Genomic DNA, 26,072 nt, shown 5'->3' with positions numbered 1-26,072 from the left:
AGAGAGAAGAAAGAGAGGGAGAGAGAAACGGAGGGGGTGGACTTATAGATGAGACACAGAAACGGAGATTTCAAGGGTGTGAAAGGGAAAAAGACAATGTGGGTGAGAAAGGGAGACTATAAAAGATACAGGAAACAGGGAGAGCAGTTGCACCATCCTGGCTGGTTATAAATATAAGGAGGTGGAAAAGGTCAATAGCCGGCCCCAGGAGCAGAAATGTTCCACAGGGGAGCGAGGCTCATTTCACCATCTCATATGCTGCTCTGCTGTTCTGTCAGTGTCAGACAGAAAGGAACAACAGACTCAACACACACTGATGGAGGAAATGTCATCCTGTGTGTCTCTGATGCAGACACACACACACGCACACACACACTAACCTGCATGGTGGAAGAGATGTTGGAGAGAGAAAGGCCTTCCAGGTCTGACAGCAGGCTGGGAGAGAGGACGGAGGACTTCGGTGCCTTCAAGGGCGCAGGAGAAACTGAGGGATCCGGAGAAAACACAAACTGAAAACAAGCACTTAGAGCGTATTAACCTCGCTAAAACCAGCCTCCTGTCCTTTAGCTGGTGAATTGATTAATCGATCTGGAAACTGAGTGATTTACAGTAGTAGAGAGCAGCCGAACTCACAGTCGTCTAGATCCAGCAGAGACACTTCCTTCTTGGACTTCACTTCCACCTGAAAAACAAATACAGCGACATGACAATCAGCAGCATAAGAGGAGCGGGCAACTAACGGGAGACGAGGGAGTAAGGGAAGGGGACAAGGGAGAAAAATGACAACTCAAACGGTATTGAAATTGTGTGAGCGTGCTATTCGGTGGGTAACATGTTTCAATTTCACTGACAGCGTCTCTCAAGACATGACACATTCATCCCCAAAAACAGATACTCTGCATACTTCGGCAACATCTCCGGGATTTGCATTGACCAGTCATGCACACTGTCATGTCACAACCGATACACGCCACCTCCGGCGACTAAGGCGGGCTTGTCAGGTGTTGACTTGTGGGAATTACGACACGCGCCTCTCGCTCGCACCACAACAGGCCCAATAAAAACGCATTTGAACATACGAGCACTTTTATCGCCCTTTCTCCGCACCCTCCTAACCAACCACGGCTTCATTCACGTCACATAAAGAACCATAAAATTCCACTCTGCTTACTCCAGGCTGAACAAACAGGGGGTGGAAAAAAACAGGAGAGGGGAGGCAGAAGAGGAATGAGAGTGAAAACAAACAATAAAGTTAGAGGCCGTATCTTATCAGATCTTCTCTGATTGACACTTGGGGGGCGGTAATAGAGACGGAAACCTTGTTAGCAAATGGAGGTCTGGAAGAGCAAGAGAGAGAGAGGTATGGAGAGAGACAAAGAGACAGAGAAAAAGGCAGAAAGATGCATAATTCATGGGCCATGCCCAAATGACAAAGTGTATGAAATGAGAATTTCATAGTGCAGAAAGGGGAAGGGAGGGTGAGAGAGAGTGTGATGAGCAGAACAGGTGAGAGAAAGAGACGCTGATAGTTGAAATGGGGGTGAGTGAGAGCGACTGAGATTTGAAAAGGAAAGAAGAAGCTGAAAACAGGAAAACCAAATCATATTCCACAGTATAAAATGTGATTTCTAAGCTCTCAGCACATGTGTACCCAGGGAATACATGGCGTTAATGCTTAACAGAGATGAACAGAAGAGGGCTGAAACAGTACAGTTTCTGCCTCATAGTCCACAGTAATATCATATTTTACACAGGTAAACATAAGCATAAGACTACATGAACCTATTGTAGAATGTCCTGGGTGAATACTTGATTCTGATTGGCTGGCAGGGTGTGCATTAATGTCTGACAAATGCTTGGCTTTGAAGTAGTTATTCTATTAAATGTGTAATAACAGTTCCAAGTCAACGTTTTGGTGACATCAACTAATGAAGCACTATGTGTATGCACTGTGTTGCAACGGATGCAAAGATCAATATAAACCGTGTTTCAGCATTAGTGTGCTCCAGTCTCATGGAGCTCACAGCTGCCTCTAATCAAGGCAGGCATATTAAAATAAACTAGCAAAGAAAAAATATTCTTCTCAGCAGACAGCAGCAACAACCACAATACCTCAAACCAAAAGCAGTTTTAAACAGGTTACGGGCACAGTATTTATTCAATTTGGGAATATAAAAAAAGGCTTGCATTAAGTTATTAGTTTATTGTCATCATTAATCTAGAGAGAGACTGAAGTAGCTGCTTAGTGAGCAGGATCTAAATACTATTTTTATTCTACATAGAGTGAAGGGACAGCCATTTTTAACGTTTGGCAAGTGATCATGGTATAGATGGGATTATATAAGTATACTAGTAAGAATATAGTACATTAGAGCTGAAGCTACATCATGTATAATGGGCCTGTTCTGCTAATCTATGGCATTTAGTAGCACAGCAGTGTCTATATCTCGCCATTCCATAACACCATCTACTCAACCTGGAACCTAATTCACCCAAAGTAAACCATGAGGTCACCTTGGGTTTGGTCTTCCCATCGCTCTTCTTCTGCTTCGAGTCCGAGTCTGAATCAGAGTCGTCTTCAGACTCCGTCTCTGACTCGGAGGAGCTTTCTGCTGAGGAGCTGCTGGCTTGGGCGACAGGACCATTACCGTTTTCATCCGAGTCACTGAAACACACCGGGACACAAGACTGGGTTAGACATGGGGTCAATACAAGGGCTAGAATTTATATCTGAAAACCACTGACCATTTATTGGGTTTGGCTTTTGAGTGAAACTTCCAACATGTGACTAAGGACAGTCTGAATTTGTAATCTAACATCTCATGCTTTTATTATATCATGCACATAAACATACCGCATCCAAACAGGTATAATTTGAACAAATTGGCTAGGAACCACAAGTCAAAGCAAACTTAGAAATACATCTTTTTTTTCTTTTCCGCACAAACTTGAACTTGCCCCAGTCAGAACAACACAGATCAATATGTTTTTGTTTGTGAAGTTAATTCAATGTTGCATTCGCTCATAAGATTTTCTCGATCTTTCTCCTCTCTCTTTCACTTGCTCTGTCTCTCTTCAATTTGTCCCTATAATGAGTGTTTACTCCGCCTGCCTGGGATTTTCAGCTGTTAAATTAATGAGGAGAATTGTGACGGTAACTGGCTTTTTAACTTGGGCGATGATGAAAAGCCAGTATTAATTTGGCCTACAGATTTCATTTGCTGCGAACAGGAAAAAGCGATATAAATCACTGTGGGCCTGATTAGGCCCTGCCTGAAATGACTGGGCCATAATGAGGGCATTATGCTGTGTTTGTTGTGGAAGCACTGGGGTGAGCTGCTCTAATTACTCTGTGTGTGTGTGTGTGTGTGTGTGTGTGTGTGTGTGTGTGTGTGTGTGTGTGTGTGTGTGTGCGTGTGTGTGTGTGAGCACTGGGGTGAGCTGCTCTAATTATACTCTCTAATGGAGGGAACAGGGTCAGCCGGCGGCCTGTCACACAGCAAAATCAGGTACATTCTGTGTGAGTTTGTGTGTTCATGAGCAAATGAAGTAGAGTGTATAAGAAACTAAATTTGCCAGTGTGTAAGAGAGTGTGCGTGAGCATATTCAGTAGTAATGACTCAAATCTCATTCATTGGTAACACCAGGCTGCTAAATGACCAATCAAAAGTCATTATCCATTAGCCATGTAAATGTGGGTTACGCTACTGGAGGAAAATTCCCCTTGATTAGCTTGTTAATGGAACTCACACTAACGATATTCTAACAGCTCTGCCAGCCTGTGTGTGCGTGTGTGTGTGTGAGTGAGTGTGTGTGTGGTGACGGTGAGGGGAAGACGAGTGTGTGTATACAGTACAATAGAGGGGTATGGCTCATATGCTATGTTGTCACCTCCGCAAATGACGTTGGAAGGAGGTTATGTTTTCACCCCTATATGTCCGTTTGTCAGCAATATATCTCAAAAAGTAAACGGATGAATTTAGATGAAATTTGGTGGAAAGATAGCCCTTGGTCCAAGGATCAGTTGATTAGATTAGACGATTATTGGTTTTTAGCCATAACTGAGGCTACAGCTTTGCAGGTAAGACATTAAAAGATGTGAGGGGATGGAAAAATAGAAAGATAAAACTGAAGAGAGGGAGGCCGCATGTCTGGAGGAGGCTTGTCACATAGAATATGAAAATGGCTAGAGAGGTGAACAGATGGAGGTTGAGATTATTGATGCAGCAAAGCACTGATCACGTTTGCCGACTGTGACTACAGCGCCTCCCACAAACACACACCTGTCTAATTAGCAGAGCCTGCCTGAAAGAGAGAGGAACCAGGTGACATCTGGACACATCCAATTCACAGGGAAGAAAAATGATGCTCTCAGACTCTGAAACACAGGAGGGATTTCACTGTACCTGTCAATAGCGGCTGGCTTGGCCTTCTTGTTCTGTGCCTTCTTGGTCTTTTTCTTCTTTTTTTCTGATTCAGATTCACTGGAGCTCTTTCCAGAGTCACTGGAGCTCTTCTCTGAATCTTCACTGCTCTTCTCATCACTCTCAGCATCACTGCCTGACTCTGTATGGCCAAATACACCCTTACAAACATGTCCAGTCTGAATAACAACGTTAAATACTCTATGTCATATATGGACAATCACACATCATTTTGTCACTCGCTCAGACAGATGCAAACAAACAGAAAAAAGCACAAACCTTCACTGCTGCTGCTGCTGCTGCTGCTGCTGTCTTCGCTGCTGCTGCTCCCAGATCCTTCCTCTTCCTCCTCATGGTCATCCTCTCCAGAGTCAGAGTAGAACTTGTCATCTGATTTGGTTGGCTTGCCCTTTCCTACTGATGGTGCCCACTCCTTCACCTGAACAGGGGTGATGGAGGACAGTAAAGCAAACAGCATTACAGCAGGCAGATGCAAGGGTTAGGGATGAGAACTTTGCTAGATTTCCCTCGTCATCCCAACACCTCCTTCAAAAGGCTCTTTTCCAAATCCACGGTTGCGTTCTCCTCAAAGATATACTTGCAGACCTAATTACTCACGCCAAGTAAACAGTGAAGCATCTGGCCATTAACAGTGTGTTAAGAGCCGGACACCCTGGATATGCACTGCACACTACATGGCTCTCATTCATTTTATTAAGGCGCCCAAGAGTCAGTCGCCACTGTATAATCTATTTGATATATATCCAGTATTTTCTCACTTCACACACACATCTGTCCTTGCGGTCATTTATTTTGTATAAGATATCAGACTTTGCACATTACCAGATATGACTGTATTCTGTTAAATATGCATAGTTAGAACTAGAAAGAGTTTGTATTGACATCATGATAAAACCGATAAAAACAAAAAAAAACCATTAAATCTGGATTTCTGATTGCACAACTTGTGATAATTGGTTGTAATAATTAGAACATAGCATATAATGTAAATTATATGTTACAAATCAAATTAACCTGGCCTCCAAAAAATAATTTCAATAAAATATAAAATAGCTTTTTAATCACCCGGGGCATCATCAGCCTTATTTCAATCAATGTAATCATCAAGTTTTTCAACTGTTTCAACCGTACAAGGTAAGGTCTAAACGAAGGAAGCATCAATATAAGTCAGGTTCTAATTACAGGCAGTTCAGTTCCTGGTGTGGTTTTGGTCCATCGATCCCTTAGAGGTTAATACTAGAAACAAAATATCCCTAGAGGTCACTTTGATCGCATAATATATCTCTAGTAGTGGCATCTTACAGAATGAGAATTACCTAATCTGCAAGGCTGAGTTGTTCATCCCGTGGTTGGAAAATGAGAATGATGGAAGCCAAATACCATGGCTTCTCCAAACACCAGATAAGAGTGTTAGTGGGAGATCAGACTTCATGGGAGATTATAAAATAGCGCAAGACTCCGTGCTTACCAGTGCCATCAATGAAGCATTGATTTTTCGGGCTTCTAATGGGGAATGATCCTGATAGTCTTACAGCCATGGTGCATTTGACTTGTTTTGGGGATTTGTGGTGCACCAACACCTTATTTAATGTTGCTATGATGGCAGCGAAAATATAATTTGCTATGCCATACCAACATTCCGACATTTTCTACAAAAATGCTAAATTGGGTTCAAATATGCCATCAGCCAGAAGCCATGTTCTTCTCTAACACTACATGCTTTTCAATCTCTGGACTGCTGAACCCTGTTTTTACAGCAGAGTCATCCTGGGTGATGCTGAGATGCAACTATTAATAAGCCATTTGAAGTGTGGTGCTCTTTAACTTAAATTTAAAATACTGTCAACTTCACTTGCCACTCTAAGTATTAAAAATATGCTATGTTTTCAGTGCGGTCAGTAACAGTCGATCCTTTCTATTGTCTAGACTGCAACCATGTACGGAGACTCAACTCACACTAGTGCACAGAAACCAGACGCCTTGACTGTCAGAATACTTCATTTTATTTTGACCATACTGTCATATTATGAAATGAATGTGTTCTAAAGCCACCCTGCCTCAGCATCAACACAATGGCAAGCCATAGCTATCATCTTATTAATGTTTGTCGTAAAACAAACTTACTCTGTCAAAGTGTGGCGAGGAGAGAGGAGAGGCTTTTATACCTGACAGTAACATAACAGTCCATATGGCACGTATGAACCACAACTAGTGAATAAGTGAGAAGTAAGGAAGGTATGCTCCCTACCGGCTCAATGACCTCTACGTTCCTCACAGATTGGTCAGGAGCAACAGCTGGCCAGTCTGAGAGCTCCAGGTATCCAGTAGCTTTAATATTGAGACTGTGGGAGAGGGTGCCGAGTTGAAAACGATCTCGATCTGAGAGTAGAGAGAGAAAAAGTATGATTCAGTGAGAAACAAAAAGCACTGGGTTGAGGAAGATGAGAGTGATAAAAAATGGAGGGTTGGCAGTGTTATCAGTGATAGAAAATAAAATAAAAGATAAGACCAAAAAGAAGGGAATCATAATGAGTGGTAGACAAATGGGGAGGGGGGGGGGGGGGGGGGGGGCCTCAAGGTCGCCACAGTCTTTTCTTAATGAGTGAGCCAGTGGGTAAATGTCACTGTATAAACACAGAGATCTTTAATATGAGGTCCTCTGCCCCTTCTCACACACATGCAAGTAATAGTGTGTGTGTGTGTGTGTGTGTGTGTGTGTGTGTGTGTGTGTGTGTGTGTGTGTGTGTGTGTGTGTGTGTCGTGTGTGTGTGTTGCGTGTGTGTGCGAGCACGCTTCTCCGTCCCTAGTGGTCAATACAGGAAGGTAATCAGTCTGTGCCTTGGGAGGTATGCTCTAAAAACTGTGCTTTTCTAACAAAAAGAGAAAAAAAAAAGACTTAAATTGTGAATATTAAGAATGACAGGGGTGGTTAACGCTTTCCATAAACATCCAGTAGGTGCAAACCGCCTCAGAATTTTAATGGTTCAGGAGGCGGTTTCTGTCCCTTTTGTCAGGGAGGGAGAGAGAGGGGGGGATCGAGAGAGAAAGTGGGGGCAGAGAGAGAGAAGAGAGACAGCTAAATGAGAGAGATTTTTTTTCTTCTCAGTGTCTGAAAAAGGTTAGCATTAGCTCAGTAATTTACCCATCTCATTAGTCCTAGGTAAAGGGGTCTGACCTCACTGCCCTTCAGAGAGACAGACACACCAGAATAATAAAACCACTATTGCCTGGATCAACTTTGCATACTACTGGACTTAACACTACTAGATGGGAAACGAAGGTCCAGTTAATATGGATTCAGAGGATTCCCTTTGATGTGTGACTGCCCTCCCTTCTCTGTTTGGTAAGTATTCAATCTTCAATTCCCAAGTTATTGAGAGGATTTAATATGCGGTGAAACAAGGCAAAAGAGGTTGATATCACAGATGTATGAAGTACCTTTGAAGGCAGACTCAAGGACCGGGGCTGGTTTGGGGGCCAATAGGATGCGTCGGGCGTACTTGCTGAGGGCGCCGCTCTTCTCGTTGGGCACAATCAGCTGTCTTATGAAGCGTGTTCGGTCTCGGATGTCGTAGTTCTGGTCGTATTTGCCAAGGTTCAGGATGTACTGCGTTAACAGCTTGGTCTGAGGGACAGAGAGGACATGGGAATGGAGAGATTGGGAGAGAAAAGTGAGAAGAGGAGAAAAGGCAAGTGTTAGTAAGGAGAGGTGGGAGAGACGAGTGGTGTGCAGAGTGTGAGGAGGTTGTTTGTTTAATTGATATAATATGTATTTTTGGGGTTTTTTCTCTAGCAGGTTTGGTCCTTAATTCAAGCTGGATGAGTGACAAACTCTCCCTCTGCCTCCTTTGTTATAGCCAAAGATAGGGAGAGGGAGCACTCACTCTAACATATATTATTTAGGTAGGCATACAAACAAGAGTTACTAGTGTCTGGAAGGCAGCATTAGAACACTATTCCTCTACTGCATCATCTACATCCCTCTGCCTCTCTCCTTCTCTATCCACCCCTGACACATTACTGGGAGCAAGGGGTGTAATGATGTGCTCGTTTGAGGAGCGAGCGTCTGGGCTCATAAACCAAGTTCAGTGGCCAAAATCACCCCCATCTAACTGAATGGACCTGTAGACACCAAGCAGGGCTAGGAGATGCGCCATTACATTAAAGCCGTCTCATTCGCAGCTGTATACTTAAACAGGGCATTTAGCTCCGAGCTGCAGGAGTGCTCAATTACTGCTAGACAAAGTTGTGTAAATCAAGTCTTATGGCCTGAGCTGTGAAATAAGAAAAGCTCAAAGAATGATTTATGGGCTTATAGTTTGGTAACAAGAATCTGATTATCACTTTCCTAATACTCACCGTGTACATGGTAATGAGAGTGTGTCAGAAATGCGTAATACTAATCTGGCCCCATATTAGCCCCGTGTTCAGCCCTGTAAATCTGTCTTGCTGCTGGCTTTGGTATCTGCCGTTTTTCGGTACCTGCTTGGAGTTGGTCAGGTAGAGTTTGGCTGCCAGGTTGACGGTCTGCAGCTTGACGATGTCCTCCTCTGCTGTGAAGCTCTTGGCCATCTTACGGAGCACATCAGGCGCGATCTTTGGCACCCTCTCACAGTACTCCCCTATCAGCCACAGGATGCTGGCTCGGGCCATGGGAACCTGGGAGTTTGGTTGACAAATCAGAGAGAAAAACCAACAATTACTTGGAATACTATCGCGCAGGTGCCACATTTAACTTTTTCTAGCCCATCAGGTCTGATCTCCATGTCGATCAAATACAAACTGATGCAAGATTAGCAGAATGATGGATCGTACGGTGATGTTGTCGAAGAGCTTGGCCATGTGTTTGATGATCTCACTGTGCTGCGTGGGCTGGGTCTGCAGCAGCTTCTTGATCACGACCACACTCTCGGCCACCACAGTCTCTGTGGAGACAAGACAACTACAAGTTATTACAACAGACACATAACACTGAACAGTTACAGTGCCTCAGTGTACCGGGGAAACTGACCACTTTATGGCAAAAGGTAACTGCGGATAAGATAGGGTCTTTTAGGGTGTAATGTTTTACAGTGGATGTCATTTTTGGGAACTGAGTGGAAAACAAATGAACCAACAAATCGCATTTTACCATCTCTGTTGGAAAGCAGCAGCACCAGGCCGTTGAGGCAGGTGTCCGTCACCTCAGAGATGTTGGTGGCACACCTGCCAATGGCCTGAATGGTGGCTGCAGCAAACGCCTTGTCCTGGCTCTTCACATAGGTCTGAAAAACAGATGAGACCAAGTTAAAAGACAAGGGCAGTGAATAGAAGGACATTTTTATAGGTCACCATGAGGTGCAGTACATACAGTATGCAGTATCTAATAAGCAGGTGCTACCCCTTCACTGTGAGTGGTTAGTTACCCATTCAATTTGACAAAACTGAAATCATTGAGAATCAGAAACAAACCTGAAACTCCCTTAGGATGGTGGAGATGTTGGCTTCATTAGCCAGGTTGGTCAGGATCTCCAGCTGAAAAAAAAAACACATAAGGGAGGGTCTTTCATGTGTAACGGTTTGGTTGCACGATTTTGTCATACACAAAAGAAACTGGCAGTTACCTTCAGTGTTTTGATATGGGTGGCATCTGTCGATCTCACATAGAAGCTCTTCATGTAGGGTTCAAACATTCCCTGGTTGGAGATAATTTATGATGTTATTAGACAGTCTGCATCAAACAAGTCAACATCTTCCACATAATATATGTCGACAAACTGTCCACAGGGAGAATCTTACCTTCCTCTGGATGGACATAGTAGCTATATTCTGAAGCACAATGTACTGCACCTCTCTGGGCAAAAGATGAAAAGGATGACATATTAACACATGGACACAGAGATATAGTCAGCTCAATATCGAAAGACGATGACAATCATCAAGCCATTCATGATAGTCGACTAAGAAAGAGACAAAAAGGCACATGTTGTATATTTGGCACTTTACCTGTGGCTTCTTAGCAGTCGAACCAGTGACTTGGTGACAATGCTGACTTCATGCTTAGGGGCCAGATGCCAGTAGAGCTGAGCAACAGACATCACCACCTAAAAACAGATCAACATAGCAGGATGACAACACTTACAACATCCACGTTATCAAAGCAATTCCAACATCCAATTGCATTTTACATTTTTTAAAAATCATTTTAAATGCCTACTTTTTGTTTTTGTGTTATTTGTTGTTTTAATTTTTTAACCACTTCTTCTTTTGTATGTGCTTCCCAATTTACTGTATATCTATTTATATATTCTACTATTCCTTGTTTTTAGGCCTTTTTAGGAAAAAACTATGCTTTTAGAACTCTTTCGTGCTTTATTATCATTTATATATTATTTATTATATCTACTATATTACCACCTGTCTGCCTAAGCTAAAAAAAAATACCTTCCTTCACATGCATTTCGTAGGACTCTACAAAGGCACTCATGACTCTAAAGGTAATTTTTCAACGCTGCTTTAAAAGGCAGGGGGACATTTGTCCATAGCTGCGTCAGAATGAGAGGGTTCAGGCATTGATGAAGATGGAGGATGTCACCGAGTTTTCTCTGGTAAAGACACAGCATGTCACATTTTAATCAACACTTTCATTTGGGAGCATTTTTCCTCCTGCTGCTACACAGCGACACAGACCTTGAGACTCCTGGGTGATGGAGATCTGCACTCACTCTGTTCTTTATCTTATTTTTTTTTTCTTTCCAATCTTGGGGCTGCACTACGGCGGGTATGTGTGTGTACTCCTGTAGTGTGTCCATGTATGCGTGTTTGGATATGAAAGTGTACCACCGAATGCATTATTGCTGCATATTACATGAGTGTGAGTGTGTGTGTGTGTCTGTACAGGGCAGTAGCAGCATCAGTCGCCATGTAGCCTTGATTTCTGAGACAGCGGCGAGACGTGAGCAGTGCCCACGCTCAGACACCTTGATCAAGGCTGCTTATATCTCTCAACAGGTTTAAAAGCAGCACATAAACAAATTCACATACTATATTTGCACACCAAAACTCTTTCCTTGTGTGTTGATTCTGTTCTCTACGGTGCATGTAGAGGGTAAGTCTTGAGTATAATTGTCTGTGTGTGTGTTTTCAGTGTCTGGCCAACTTACAGCAGTGTTCCTGCTCTGCAGTAGAGGCTTGGTGTTCCTGAGCAGCAGTCTGTGGTCTGGGTCCATAACGTAGGGCTTGGCCTCCGCCTGGTCTTTCTTCTCCTCGTCAGAGTCATAGAAGGTCTTCTCGTTGTTCTCGTCAAACATGGCACCCTGAAACACAAACAACATAAAGCACAGCATTAAGGCAATGAACTGTCCTAACATCGTCCTGACTACGACTAACATGCCACCATGTTATCATATGGTCGTTGTCAAGTTAAAACCTCCAAACTTCAGTTTTGGTGATTTTCATGTCTTTAATTGAGTTGAAGGATTATGGTCTCCTATGGGTTGAGTCCTGTGATGACAGCCTTAACATGGAAAATATGTACTACACACTTAGTATTGAACGAATGAAAAGGCATTCTGCCTGTCAGAGGATTCCTTCTAATGTGATAACACTGGAATGAGCACACCTGTCTTACCAGGGATCCTCCTGTTATTAGAGGTACACCCATTAGGAGGTACACCCATTATTCACAGACACTGATGAAGGCCAGGTGGCCAAAAATGTTTTATTTGCAATGGGAATAAAGTGATAAATAAAGAAGTCGAACTTACAGTTGAACTTAAATTCAAGACAAATTTCAACCCCCGAGATGAAAAGGGAAAAATAGGAAAAAAACAAAACAAAAAATAACAGAAATGTATGCATCAGCACAACCAAGGAGAAAAGTGGCATTAGCATTGAGAAAAAAACATAATCGCCAAAATATAATAAACAAAATAAATAAACAAAAACAAAAACAAGGACATGGTGGATTACGACTTGAAGGACCTGCAGACACCCTGACATGTGGGTCCCTTTTGGTTGAGGTGCTTAGGGCGATGCCTGCCTCACCTCCTTCCAGGGGCTGGTGAACTGCGTCCTGGCATAGCGCGTCAGCATGGAGATGATGACCACCTGGCCCCACTCCTCCACATCCACCAGCAGGTTGCACAGCTTACGGTAGTTCTTATGGATCAGGTCGATACGATCTGGACACACTTCCTCAAAGGCCATCACCACACTGCCGGCCACCAGCTACAGAAAGGTATCAAGGGGAGGAGAAGAACAGTCAGAAAGTGGCATTGTTGATGTTATATATTTTTCTAAGTGTTAATGTTTGCCTAAATGCAAGATATAAGGACATATATGAACGTATAGGGACAAACTGGACAAATGCTGTACCTCTCATACAAGCCATAATATACTCTCTTTGGAGAAATAAAACACCCTTTAACAGACATGACCCTGGTCTGAAAAATAAAACTCACTATTATTGCACTTGATTAAGCGAATTAAGGCAATTGTGCCAATTTACAACTTTGATTACAAGATTCAGGCTCTAAATAGTCTAGGCATAATTAGATGGATAATTGCACATAAAGTTTTTACCAACTCATTTCACACAGCCTTGGGAAAGACATCCATCAATAAGAGACATCCAATACCGTTTTCTCATATTTTTCCCCTACTTGATATTTTCCTCAGACGCAAAACTCATTTTATGTTCTATTCATGAAACAAGAGAGAAGAGGAAGAGGAGGAAGCAGTGGCTGGGAGAGCTAACAATCAACTAGGTTTTATTGGTGGGAGAAAAAAACCCATTTGGCTGTTGCATGTTCCCAACTGCCTGCTGGCTCACTGACTGACTGATTGAGTGACATGGCAGTGTATTAATATGCAAACAGCATTAACGTGGGGAGGCGAGGGGGAACAGAGGGTGAAGAAGAAGGGAAAGGGAGCAGAATCCGGTCTCCCCAATTAAAGCAGACGGGCCCCTGGTGGCCCCTGTGGGAACCCTGTGCGTTTACCCATCAGCACTGTCATGAGCCTGCATTGATTGTGTGCATGCGTGTGTGTGTGTGTGTGTGTGTCTGTGTGTGTGTGTGTGTGTGTGTGTGTGTGTGTGTGTGTGTGTGTGTGTGTGTGTGTATATCTACTCTGTGTGTGCAAGGCTGCTGTCTGTAGAATTATGGACCTTAAATCCAAGTGTTGATTAGCCTCTCTGACATTCACAGAGCCTGAGGAACTAGTGCTGATGAATGGAAGGAAATCACTCGATGATCAAACAAGTAAATTTTCTGGCATCACACTGATGCGTGAAGTTATATTTCTTGAATTACCTGCATAAAAGTCATATGTACATGCAAATAATGACATAGCAGTTAGATACCATACATAAAGAGTGAAAGAAATGCTGCTTTCATTTCACCCACACCAACTAGAACAACATTTCTAGTTTGTGTTTCTCCAGCTCAGCACCAGTTCTACAAGGACTTTAATGGAGATGTGCATATACTGCTTTTCTTTAGATACTACACATACACATGGGCCAGTTGGGGTACTTGCATGGTAGAGCTAACTTGATGCTACCAGTCTCTCATAATGCCTATAATATTTTTCAGTCTATTGACAGCCAACATAGCCAAATATCTAAATCTAGACATGGCTAACATCGTGACAGCTGATAAAAATAAAAGCTAGATATTTAGATTTGGTTTTCTGACAATCCAAATTTATGTGGATTGGATGCTGTACCGTGCTAGTGTGTTGTTTCACACATTTATATCAATTTCAGTGATGAGACACATGTCATGATAAGTCAATACTAATATGACAGTGCTCTATAACTGATTGGAATAAGGATTCTTTGGTGACTTGGCTCTAGCTAATTTCACTATGCTCTTGGGGAAAAAATAGTGCATTCTAGTATAAATACATGGATACATCTATTCAAGTACAAAATCTTGGTTAACTATGCTATTAAGAACACCACCCATCACACATTTATACATACAGGAATTCAGGTTTTCCTCCATTTATATAAATACATGATCAAAGATGTTTATGAAGACATTATTAAACATTTGATTGTCTTTGAGTGGCTAAATTTAAAGTTACTGTATTTTCAAAAATGTGTATATTTTATTTTATATTTTTACAGGGAGTTTAGGACTAACTCGAGTCAACACATCACAACTGGACTCAGTCCTGGACAGCCTGCACTGAGCATTTTTTTTTATCTGAGCCACAGTATATTGAAAAACAAATTAATGAAAATTGAACACAGAACCTTTAAATCGTATTAATGGTGTATGTCTGCAAAGCAAGTTCCTTTAAGTTGTTTTTAATAAGTATGTGGAAGGTGGCCTCAAAACAAACAGCTGCTCCATGCATAGCGGTACAAATATATTCTACTGTAGAAAAATGTACCTAAAGTAGTCCTCTAGGATGTACTGTATACTTTCAAAGGGTGTTGGTGTGCATTTTTCCATGGGTTTGTATCACTCTCCCCTGCTGTTTTCCCTCGGCCTCTCCTGTCTCTAAGGCTATTACAGTCAGCGCTGTTTCTGAGCATGTAGATCCTGCTGCCTGGCTTTGTGCATTCTCTACCAACTTCCCCCATTAGACACAGCTCCAAGGTAAACTACATGCACCATCAACAAAACTGACACCCCAATCTATGGAGTTCATACACCTTCTCCCCCTCCTCTTCCACCTCGACCATATTATCTACCCTGCGTGACAAGCCGGTAATGGAAAAATCACACTAAGCAAATGGTTCTTCTAATAACAATAAATTTCCTATGAAATTATGAAGGGCCCAAACCGTTTCCTTGCATCTATTTTGCTATGAATTCTAATTAGGGTGCCAGAGAGGCAGAGAGTGCTGGGTCATCACGCCAGAGACAACGTGCGCCTTTTTGATTGATGGCCCGGTGTGGGGTCGGCCTATCCTCCCTTCGTTCCCTCCTCTCCTGCTCTCTTCCTCCTCCCTCCTTTTTCTCTTAAATTAATGGGCATCTCACCTAGCCCCTAATCATAGTACCCCCACCCCCCTGCCCCTCCTTTCTGTTCTCATTTCAATTTTGCAGAAGGTGCAGGGGGGAGGATGGGAGGGATCGATCATTTATCTTGTAATGGCTGGATAATAGATCCATCACGGTAAAACAGCTGCACAAACTCCTATGTTGTCTCTGTCATCAGCCCTTCCCATCTCCTCTTTAAACCATCCTGCCTATAAGCAGGCCTCCGTGTGTCACAGCCATTTAACCAAATGGGCACATCTGTAAAGGTAAATGTCTGGAGGCCTGGACAATGCCACAGACTGGAACAATAACCAAATGTTTCCTTCTTCCACATCCAATATAGTGACATCAACTACTTAGCAATTACCTCATAGAATACATTGATTTGGAGATGAATTGATTTATGAACCTCTGATATGGCAAAATAGAGTGTTAGCAACCCAAAGATGTCTGAAATGCTGGTTAGCTTAAGACTGAAAAGAAAAGAAAAAGCATGGTAGGTACGTCTGCCTGTTACAGAAACATGATACATGATACAAACATGATGAGCAAAAGAGACTATATACATTAATTATTCATAACTGAAGGATTTTTTCTTGCTAAACAAATAAAAGCCATTAACCTGCACAACCATTTCAGAATGTAAATGAATGCAGATTTCGTTATTTGAATAAGCTTGCTAGGGAATTTCAATATTTCATTATTCCAAACATTTCATTCTCCCAATCAACCTCCACTGTGTGATTTGCATAAATGGGGTTCTACTGTATCCTGGCAGTATTATTAACTCAAACCACATATTCCCCTTCACTAACAGACTGCAATAGTATTGTGCATAAGCAGTTCTAGCTTTGGAGCACATTACATCAACAGAATACAATCAAGCGCAAAGAGCGTCTGACAGCGTCGCTTGACCTCATGAGCATCATTCCACAGCATTAGCATCGCTATCTGGCAATAAAATGGAGTTAAAATGGCAAGAAGAAGCTCCATTGTTGTGGGTATTCTCTGGACAGTATATTCCCGGCATCATAAAAATGCATTGCTTGATAGCCATTAACTATCCACTATGTTCAGATTTTTCACCATTTATCGCCAACTGATAGTGCTTGTAGGTCTGTGTGATGATAATGCCCTCTCTCTCTGTCCCCAGCCTCAGAATGTGGGCTTCAACAGAGAGAAGTCATCTGTCTTCGTTAGCGTCTGGGGCTAAATATGCTATGCATCTGGTACTGGGCTTTCCATCCCCCCTTGGCCTGAGCTGCTTCGTTTTGTTTGTATAATGATACGTATACGCTGTGAATACATAATTACAACAAACTGTGCATGACTTGTATGTATGAAGACAATGTGCTCTGCATTCTATAGCCAACGTCTACACATGTGAAATTGGCATTTAAACAGCCTTTATAGTATTCACTGTGACCTCCTCAAATTAATGTGGTGCCTATTGACTATTCTAATGGGGAGCCTGCATTGTATCTGTGACTGGCTTAAAACACAAGAATTTGAGAATCCAACTAATTTACGGTCCATTCGGGAAAAAAAAGAGAAGAAGTTGGCCTTTGAGAAAATTAAGCTGACACTAGCATCAGTGCGAAAATGCCTTCCAAATGGACACTTAACAAGGAGCATCTGAAGATGTGTGGGTTTAAGTGGGTGTTAACAAACCATGGCATTGCTGAATGAGCTGAGGGATGGAGAGCTAAAAGAGAATTGCTTGGCTGGGGCGCCCTCCAGTGGCCCGCATCCTCACAGACGGGACGAAGACAAAGTGTAGTAGTTACTGGGCTGTTTGTACTTACTGTGCTTTTGTCTTTCAATAGTTTCTCAATCACTTCAATCAGCTGTTCTTTCTGGTCTGGATCCAGGCTGAAGACAAAAGAGGGAGCTTTGAAACAAAATTGGCATCCAAGGAATGGCAATTATTCACATAACATGAAAACATGATGGACTTACAAATTAAATCGTGTCCCCTCTCTGTGCTCAGAATACATAGCTGTCCGCCTCTTACAGTGGCTCAGATTAATTGTATATAAGCATGGTTTCATTCTAAATTTTGGTAAAACAATTATCACCTGATGTTAATTGTTAAATCAAACACACAACTGATTATACCAGCTTCAGTGTTACTACTTTGTAAGTAGATTTGGTTTCATGTCTTCAATACTAATCCATAGTGATTTGATTTTCATGAAACTCGTCAAATCTCTTTCCCTTTGTCTCTGCCAGTCTAAGAAGACACAGCTGATAAATAAAGAGCAAAATAACTACAGGGCCATACCTCAGCTGTCAGCATTACCTAACATGAACTGCATTCACAGTTCAGTACAGAGAAAGACTCTGATGGTAAGGTGAAGCCACTCAAACCAAAGAGCTACCAGCTTTACCCAGTGTTATCTGCTGCTAGTGTTGCAGCCTACTGTATCGTATTTGCCAAAGACAGATACAGCAGCATAGCACAGTACTGTACCTGTAGAGCTTCTGGATAGCGTGAGCGGAAGTCTTCCTGACGTAGGGAGACAGGTCAGCTGCAGCCTCCTTGATGGCCAACATCATGATGGGGACAATGATGGGGACACGGATACTGGACAAAACCCTCAGCGCACTGGCCCGGATAAGCTGGTTTGGGTCCTGCCAGGAAGAGATACGATTATTTTGTTACTTTAAAACAAAGAGATGAGCCGTCCACATGTCATGGCTCACAACAAATAGCATGTGGAAGAATGTTTTATATGAATTAGCAGGAGATCTGGAGCATCAACCAGAGGATAGAGGTTAGAACAATACTCTTATACTCAGCTACTGTATATAGAATTTTCCCCCTAGGGATAAAATACTACTACAACACTGATGTCATACATAATATTACAGTATGGTCCTTGTTAGTGTGAGCCTTAACAATAGCCACAGCATTGCCTACATCTGAGCAATGAAAGAGAAGGCAAGAAAAGAAAGCAGTCTGTAGCGGTGTGGGTTAGAAGACACACCATGATAGTGTATTCGTTCATGCAAAGCGCACACACACACACACACAATGAGATAAGAGTGCATCAGTGTTGTCCCATCCCCACGGTCTCTTGGTGACTCAATACACCGACAAACACACAAGCATATGGGGGCATCCATCCATACCTGAAACATTACAGTTTCTTTAGAGTATTAGTAACAATAAAGAGAGAAAGCCAGAGACTATAGGGGAGGAGATGTTACCTTGAGGGCCCTCTGGAAGGTGCTGATGGACAGCAAAGCCAGGTCCTGCTGCTCCTCTGCATACCTCACCAGGTACACATATACTAGCTTCTTCAGCTACAAAGGACAAATCAAACAGCAATACATTTAAACACCTGTAGAGAAGAATTAATGCAGCAAACTGGGAAAACAATGAGGGAAAACAGCTGTTCTAAAATATTGTGCAGGTCTATATGAACATGCTACTTGGTTTACAACCAATAAATGATACAAGAGAGACTATACAAGAAACAAAATTAATCATAATGTATGACACAATAGTGAGAGCCCTCTTTAAGCTAGATTATTTAGAGGGAAATTTGAGTTTGTTTTTTCAAGGGGTGGAGAGAAAGCTGGTATTGAAAGTTTTCCTGTCTCATATCACTGGTTGCAGACTGAATCCAGTGTTGTTTCAGGCAGAGAATGAGGTTATGTATTTTTGTGGCTTTCAGAAATTGCCATTGAGTTATTTGCCCCCCTCCTGTGTCTTGGCTTCCACTTCTCCTGTTTTCTCACGGGAAAGCCTGAGCTAATATTTGTCCTGCTTCTGACAGACAAGTTAAACTGGGGGCCAAAGGTTGCTCCTCTGCTGATTCACTTCAGATATTCGGAGAGGGAGAAGGGTGCGTAAGCAGTGAGATTGTGAAATTATAAATAATGGAACTGGAAAAATAGATTGGATATGAAAACGGTGGGCTTAGTTAAGGAAATAACTATAATTTCATTTAAGGATTGATTTAAGGTTGAGGTCAGGGATAAGGTTAAATTTTAGGCAAAATTGCCCAGAGCTTCATCCAGTAGTCAGCACCATGCTTTCTAGTGCGGCGAGTATTGACCTGCAGCAGTGCACCACAGTTCTCAATCATCGTTCTGGTCATTACGGGTGGAATTAATGGCATTACTCACTATAAAAGGGGACACAACCCATCTGCCCTCGAGGATTTGGATTCTATGACCACAAAGCACACTGCTGATTTCATCTTGAGGGGTTAAGTGGGGGATTGAGGGCTATACCATTGAAACATGCATCATATTACAAATATTCTAAGTGTCTTTTTTATAATCTTTATCTTCTGTCACTTTTTTGTATATACACACACAAAAAATAACTCAAAAGCATGCACAAAAACAAAGCAACCGTCTCTCCAAACACGCCCTGAGGAAGACCCTGCGTGGTCGAAACCAGATGCCGTTTTTATTGCCCTAGATATGCCCTAATTTGAATAAAAGCTTTTTAACTTTACCTTCCTTCTCTGCACAAGAGTGCCTTGTACGGCTCTCATTTTGCTCCCATTTAAACTTATGAATGTGTTGTGCACACTCTTGTGTATAGAGTGAATGCAGAAAGATGCAAACATACACGCAGCACTGGTTTAAGAAAATAAAGCACGCTGATATTAAATCACACAACACTGTCAATAAACCGCATGCTCCTGTGCTGTTTTCTAATTAGAGGGGATCGATGCCAGCTAGCGGAGGCTTGCACCTTTGAGGGATAGTGACGAGAAGAGAGGGGATGAGGGTGGGAAACGGGAGAAAGGGAGCGGAGAGAGGCCATTTTTAGCACGATATAGGTGAAGAAAGTGGGTAAGCTAGGAAAAGAAGGAGAGGGAGAGAAAAGATAGACCGAGACCTCACACTACCTTAGCAGCTGGTGTGTGTGAGGTGGGAGAGCGGAGACGTGACTGTGGGCTCTCTTCTGCCAATTACATCCACCCACCTGCTCCCCTACCCTGCCATGAGCTGCTTCTGCTGCATGCCTTGCACACAGCGCCCAGCTTCAGGCCCCCCACTCACAGGCTGCCCCTCACACTACCTGATTATTCTTCTGCTGCTAATCAATATTCACAGGCTTTGGGTATGGGAACCCCATTTGAGCTGTTGCTTAGTGTGGGGTCATTCACTGGAACAGTCTGTGAGCGAGTCCATCAAGACTGTGCCTTACACTTTAAATTATTTTGTGAAATTAGGCATTAAGCAGGCCCACGGCATCGTATCTTTACGCAGGTGCGCCCGTTCAGGATTTACAGTAATAAAACTAGTCATGCTACTATTGATTGATTAGTGGGAAATAACATTGCATAAGATACAATCCAAGGGGACGACGCATTCAACTGAAGATACTTATTTCAAAGGCGATCCCTGATGGGAATCAAAAAAGACAATTTGAAACCAAATCAAAACCAAATCAAAGCCAAAATGAACCAAAGAACATTTAACGAAAGTCAAAAGAAACCCTTTAAATATAACAAAAGACTACGGTAATTCTTACTGGCCTACTATGTTTTGTATGGCGAGGTTTCCTCTGTGGCCTCATCCAGAGAGCCCACTTGTAGTGTCACACTTTTATTAGTGGAGAATTAAATCAATCAAAGGCAAATCAACTAATCAATCATAATCACAACTATGACTTGTTTTTATACACCATCAATGTCAAGTAACAGGAAAATTGCAAACTATAGCGACTACAGTGTTAAATCAGAAACAATAGTAATGATGTTTTTCTGTGATATATTTCCTACTGATGTCATACCTCGATGTTCTTACTCGCAACGTTCTTCACAACAGCGGGAAACAACTCAGATGCATTTTTCCCTTTGGCAATCAGCTGAAAACAAACCAAAAAAACAACAATTCACCAATCTCATCACTGACATTCAATTCAGCAACTGAGAAATGGCTTATTGGATATGTGAGCATATCAAATAGGGACATACACAACAAAGGCGTTATTAATTTTAAAAAAGACGTTTCGCGTGTTTGACGTATGTGAGGTCCCACATCCACTCACCCCAACAATCCTTTTCATGGCCTCCAGTTTGAGCGATTCCTTGTTGCTCTCCAGCATCTCCTTAAGGTCATCATTCCTGAGGACAGAAAATATGCCACACTGTTGGTCTTTGGAGTCAATGTTAGAGAAGCTCAGTATGGCAGCGATGACTTTGACTAATCAGTTTCAAGAATTATAGCTGGACCACAGGTACTGCATGGCCTCTGAGTCTACCATGTCTGAACAATAGACAGTATTATGTTTTGTGCAAGCTCCAGCTGGTCATGCAGATCGCATCAGCCATCACAGATTACACATTATACATGCAAGGGCCACAAAGTAGCCTAGAACACCCAAATGGCAAGAAACTGACCTAAGGTATCAAATCACAACAGCAGCATCACAACAATTTCCACCAAAATTAGCCTGCGCTCACATGATGCAGACGAGGCTGGTATGTTGGCCTAACCCCCAACACACAGTTTCATTGTAAAGCTACACAGCATTTATTCTGCACTGAAGGCTAAGCAATGAGAGAGGCAATGTCAAGATGGAAAACTTTAGGATAAGAATGGTGGTGTATGTTTGATCAGCCAATGGAGATATCTACATTTTTATGGAAATTATGGAAAGGGAAAGAGATTGAGTGAGAAAGAATCGCATGGTTAGTGAGTGTGAGAAATAAGAGAGTGGAAAAAAACAGAGAATGCTTAGAGAAGTCCACAATAATCATAGGCTAATTCATGTAAAATATTATGCATGTATATTCCATCTAAAGATGTGGCATACCAAACTTTTAGAGACAAGGAATGTAATTTAAAGTTGACACCATCTGTATGTTTAGTTATTTTAAACAGCGGTAATAGAGGTGACATGTCTTTTACTTTTTCCCCAAGTTTGACATAACTCTTTCTATGGGTTTCTTTTGAATTGCGTTACAATTTTCACAGAGCATCCAGCTGGCAAAACATATGAGGAAACATCAGGTTTAAAAATAGAACTTATAAGATCACTGCAGTAAAAAAGACAGTTTGCATGACTCCATTAGGGTTAGGCTAGTGCGGTTGCGTCAGCATACTACAGTACCCGGTGCTGTGTGTCTCCTCGGGGCTACTGTTGGAGTTGGTGTGTGTAAGGGCCTGCTCTTCCTGACTGAGCTCACTCTTCAGGGTGAGCTGCAGGTTCTCAGCAGACACCAGCGCTGTTCTCACTGCTCCCACCGCCTCCAAGCGCAAAGAAGAAAAACCCCCGTCCATACCGGCTTTCCTCTGGAGCAGCCTGACTACAAGGCTCAACACTTTCAGCTCTATGGACTAGTCCACTCACCCACCGGTGTTAGCTCTTTAAAGAACTGAGTCCATATCAACAAACTCTACTGTTTGTATCTCCAGTGACTGAAGAGTGAAATAAGAGTTGTGGTAATTACTTTCCTTCAGGCTGTGTGCTCTCTCCTCTTGGCTGTATTTACAGTTGTCTTGTCTTCTTGTGTGCTCAACTTCTCTTTTTTGCCCAGGTTCAGAACTGCCAAAAAGTAGGAATGGAGGAAGAAAAACGCATAGACTCCGCTGGCATTGCCTCTGTCATTCACTACTCCCTTCCTGTTCTCTTAGGCGATAAAGTCACAAGATGCCCTGTACGCTCGCTAATGGCTAGTCATCCTTATGCGTGAGGCTTGCCCTGCTCACTCTGATAAGACCTCTCTCCCTCTGCTGTAGTCCACGCTCTATCTGAAACCATGTGCCGGGCAGTTGTAGCCCTAATCTTGCTGGTGTCCACTGCTCTCTGAAACTAGGGCTTTTCAACCTGCCCAGTGGCTGTAGGCTATATGCAACTCTGCCTCTGTGTGCCTGTGGTCACTTCCCTCTAGGGGAAACGGGAGGGCCTTATCTACGCCCGTGGGTAAACACTGAGCAACTTTTCATCACCTCCACAGCACAATAATCCACTTGAGTTCCACGCCACCAAGAGCACATATGCTGCCAACTTTGGCTGATAAGCCCAGCGGGCCGAGCCCCATCAGGCTACATCATCCATAGCAGTAACAAACTAAACGGCAGAAGGAATAGCTTTAAATAAGTGTTCGAGTCAGGATGATTCTGGACCGGGTCAAATTTGACCCCCACTTCTTTTCCGAAGGGGCCAACTGAGGTTGATGAATCCAGACACTGTTTCACACAAAGTGATAAATAACATTTGCCCATGGAAATCAATGTCTTGTTGTGCCTAAAATGTGTCATTGTTGTATAATGGTTAAAGTAAGTTTGTAACATAGGTAATGAAGGATTTCCATTTATACAGGCACCAAAGTAGCCAACACAACTGCATCACTCTCAGTCTCTCCACACCTTCAAAAGCAAACTATCTGCATAACGTCTGGCTGATTATGAGCTTTTCAAATCTTTTTTCCATCACTGCAGAGAGATTATAATATTATTTACACATGGCAGTTTCTTAATGAATATTTATTACAAGAGGGCCACACGTGTATCTATCTCATTTGATGTGATCTTGTTATGTTATGTGAGAAAACGAAACACTTTTGATTCTATTTTTACTTGTTATTTCAATGCGATTTTTGAGATGTGATCACACAGTCAAAGCACATCACGGTGTGTCCACACTGCTCATCTCCTGTGGCTGTATTTATATAACTTTTTCCTTCTGTCCCTCTCCATCACTTAACATCACTTTTGCTCATATGTGCGTTGTGACCGGACCGACTGATCGCTTCTTAACTGTGAACACTTCAATATCTGGTTTGGAAGATCCATTACCAATTTGACCAAAATGTAATTTTGGTGCCTCCTCATCTGTCACTTCACACTTTGTTCACATCTTCAGTGTTGAGCTTGAAAGAGACCATAACTCTTTCATTCCAATGGGGGTTGACTGACGAATGGACAGTAACAGATTAGCGCCTCCGTGTGGCTGTCGGCTATGCAAGCCAGCCAAAAACACTTAGGATCTCAAAATCTATGTTGGCAATAGACTGTCAATATAGCCAGAGGTAGGAGATGAATCTTAGTGCTGATTTTATGAGATAAGCAGATAATCACTTGTGAACAAAATCTCTCTCCAATAAATAAATTAAACAGAAAATCATTTTTGACTACTGTCCTCATAATCAAAAGGTTCATATTGGTTGATATTGTTGATGTTCTTGATAATTATTATTTTTATTATATGCTTCGCTACTGCAATTCTTCAATAATCAAAGAAGCATTATTCCTCCAAAGCGTGTTTATTTTGTTTCAAGGGTGTTTTTCAGGTTGGGGAAGTGCTAAATAAGGTTTTTCCTAGTCTCACTCTAAACACTCACAGAGTGCATTGTTCCAATGTTCCTGGGTGGATATTGTGTCGGTGAGCAAAAACATTGTGAGAAAAGTGCCCTGGTATGATTGGATGATAAATGTTAATCAAGCAAATTTAACTGCAAACTTTAAGTTTTCATTGGTCATGACTGATTCAATGCCAGTTGAGCCCACTGATCAAATTCTGGTGGGATATTTTATATTTTAGAAGGTTATTGGCACAATGGAACAACAAAATGAAACCCTGGTAAATATGGTAAGCCAACTATCTGACATGACATTTTAGAGTCTAGAGGTTTCATGTGTGTGAGGTGTGCCTCCCAAGCACAGTGCAAGAACTTCAACAAAGGCACAGACACTTGAGGAGAAAGAAATGCCATTGGTTTAGCAATGAATGAAGGAATGCAATCACATTTTCTCTTGAATTCATTTAAAGAGCGGTCATTTACATTGTTGAAATAAATTAAAATACCATTTCCTTTCTGCAGGAGTGAAAGCTGATAGACATATGTTTGCACTTTTGATAAAGCAGCACTGGCAGCTTCAGCCTCAGGAAAAAGACAGGGGAGGTCTTAGTAGAACAGATGTTTAGACAGATGTTTACAGAGATCAGGAGAGTAGCTGCACACTGCAGAGCTGCAGCTCTGATGCAAAGATTGTTTATTATAGTAAAGGAAAAAAACCAAAAAAAAACCTGATGAAGACAGCTGTCTGTTGAAATGTTCCAACAGACCAAAACTGTTTTGGTCTATTGGAACATTTGAAATGTTGTTGTTTTTTTACCTCTATTATAATAAATAATCTTTGCATCAGAGCTATGAGTGTGCGGTTACTGTCCTCATCTCCATGACTCCTTCCATATACCAGCACCAATGCTATCACCAAAACACCAATACAATCATCATCATCAATACCAGTGTGTGCTTGACTACTATCATTTTTGATGAGAACACAAGTTTACAACATGATCAAAACTTTTAAATGTGTTGAAATCACAGTGAAAACTTGAAATTAAAATAATGTGGAAAATGTGTGTTTAATTAAGAATGTAATTGTTCATGTTGAGCTCATGGGCGATCTAAAATAACAGATGTAGGCTAAACCTAAATACAGTCTGTTCAAGTCTGGTCTGATCAAGCATATAGAAGCACCACAGTGAGAAAATATGCACGTTCCTGTCAAAATATTTGGATCCACCACTCTAACTTGCGGTTTGCCAAGAGGAAAGTTATTGAGACCAGCACAAGAAGTGTGCAGTAATGGTGATCGGCCAACTCAAGTGTTTAAAATATGATAAAGCGCATATAGAAACAGGATTTTCATGGATGGGATATAG

General features: G+C 42.1%; 1 protein-coding gene across 2 annotated transcripts in view; it reads right to left on the bottom strand.

Moving 5' to 3' along the window:
• The window catches only part of ap3b1a (adaptor related protein complex 3 subunit beta 1a), a 51,377-nt gene that overhangs the window by 21,234 nt on the left and 4,071 nt on the right, over positions 1–26,072 (bottom strand). The window contains exons 1-22 of one of the 2 annotated variants that reach the window (XM_071522547.1): positions 22,512–22,681; positions 21,447–21,522; positions 21,189–21,263; positions 18,638–18,733; positions 17,898–18,058; positions 17,230–17,296; positions 12,471–12,653; positions 11,588–11,740; positions 10,431–10,528; positions 10,224–10,278; positions 10,049–10,120; positions 9,897–9,959; positions 9,577–9,709; positions 9,261–9,370; positions 8,928–9,104; positions 7,884–8,070; positions 6,694–6,824; positions 4,704–4,863; positions 4,407–4,566; positions 2,515–2,665; positions 634–682; positions 381–484 (exon numbers count right to left, since the gene is read on the bottom strand). In XM_071522547.1, the coding sequence (XP_071378648.1) occupies positions 381–484; positions 634–682; positions 2,515–2,665; positions 4,407–4,566; positions 4,704–4,863; positions 6,694–6,824; positions 7,884–8,070; positions 8,928–9,104; positions 9,261–9,370; positions 9,577–9,709; positions 9,897–9,959; positions 10,049–10,120; positions 10,224–10,278; positions 10,431–10,528; positions 11,588–11,740; positions 12,471–12,653; positions 17,230–17,296; positions 17,898–18,058; positions 18,638–18,733; positions 21,189–21,263; positions 21,447–21,522; positions 22,512–22,681 (2,631 nt within the window). Of the gene's footprint in view, positions 1–380; positions 485–633; positions 683–2,514; positions 2,666–4,406; positions 4,567–4,703; positions 4,864–6,693; positions 6,825–7,883; positions 8,071–8,927; positions 9,105–9,260; positions 9,371–9,576; positions 9,710–9,896; positions 9,960–10,048; positions 10,121–10,223; positions 10,279–10,430; positions 10,529–11,587; positions 11,741–12,470; positions 12,654–17,229; positions 17,297–17,897; positions 18,059–18,637; positions 18,734–21,188; positions 21,264–21,446; positions 21,523–22,511; positions 22,682–26,072 lie in introns of those variants that run through there. The other variant, XM_071522548.1, reaches the window with a different exon arrangement.

The sequence above is a fragment of the Centroberyx affinis genome, unplaced genomic scaffold, assembly GCF_046629955.1.
Source record: "Centroberyx affinis isolate AG114_WGS23_722 - 3 ecotype Tasmania unplaced genomic scaffold, CSIRO-AGI_Caff_v1 ptg001003l_1, whole genome shotgun sequence".
Lineage (NCBI taxonomy): Eukaryota > Metazoa > Chordata > Actinopteri > Beryciformes > Berycidae > Centroberyx > Centroberyx affinis.
This window is presented reverse-complemented; position numbering and strand designations above follow the sequence as displayed.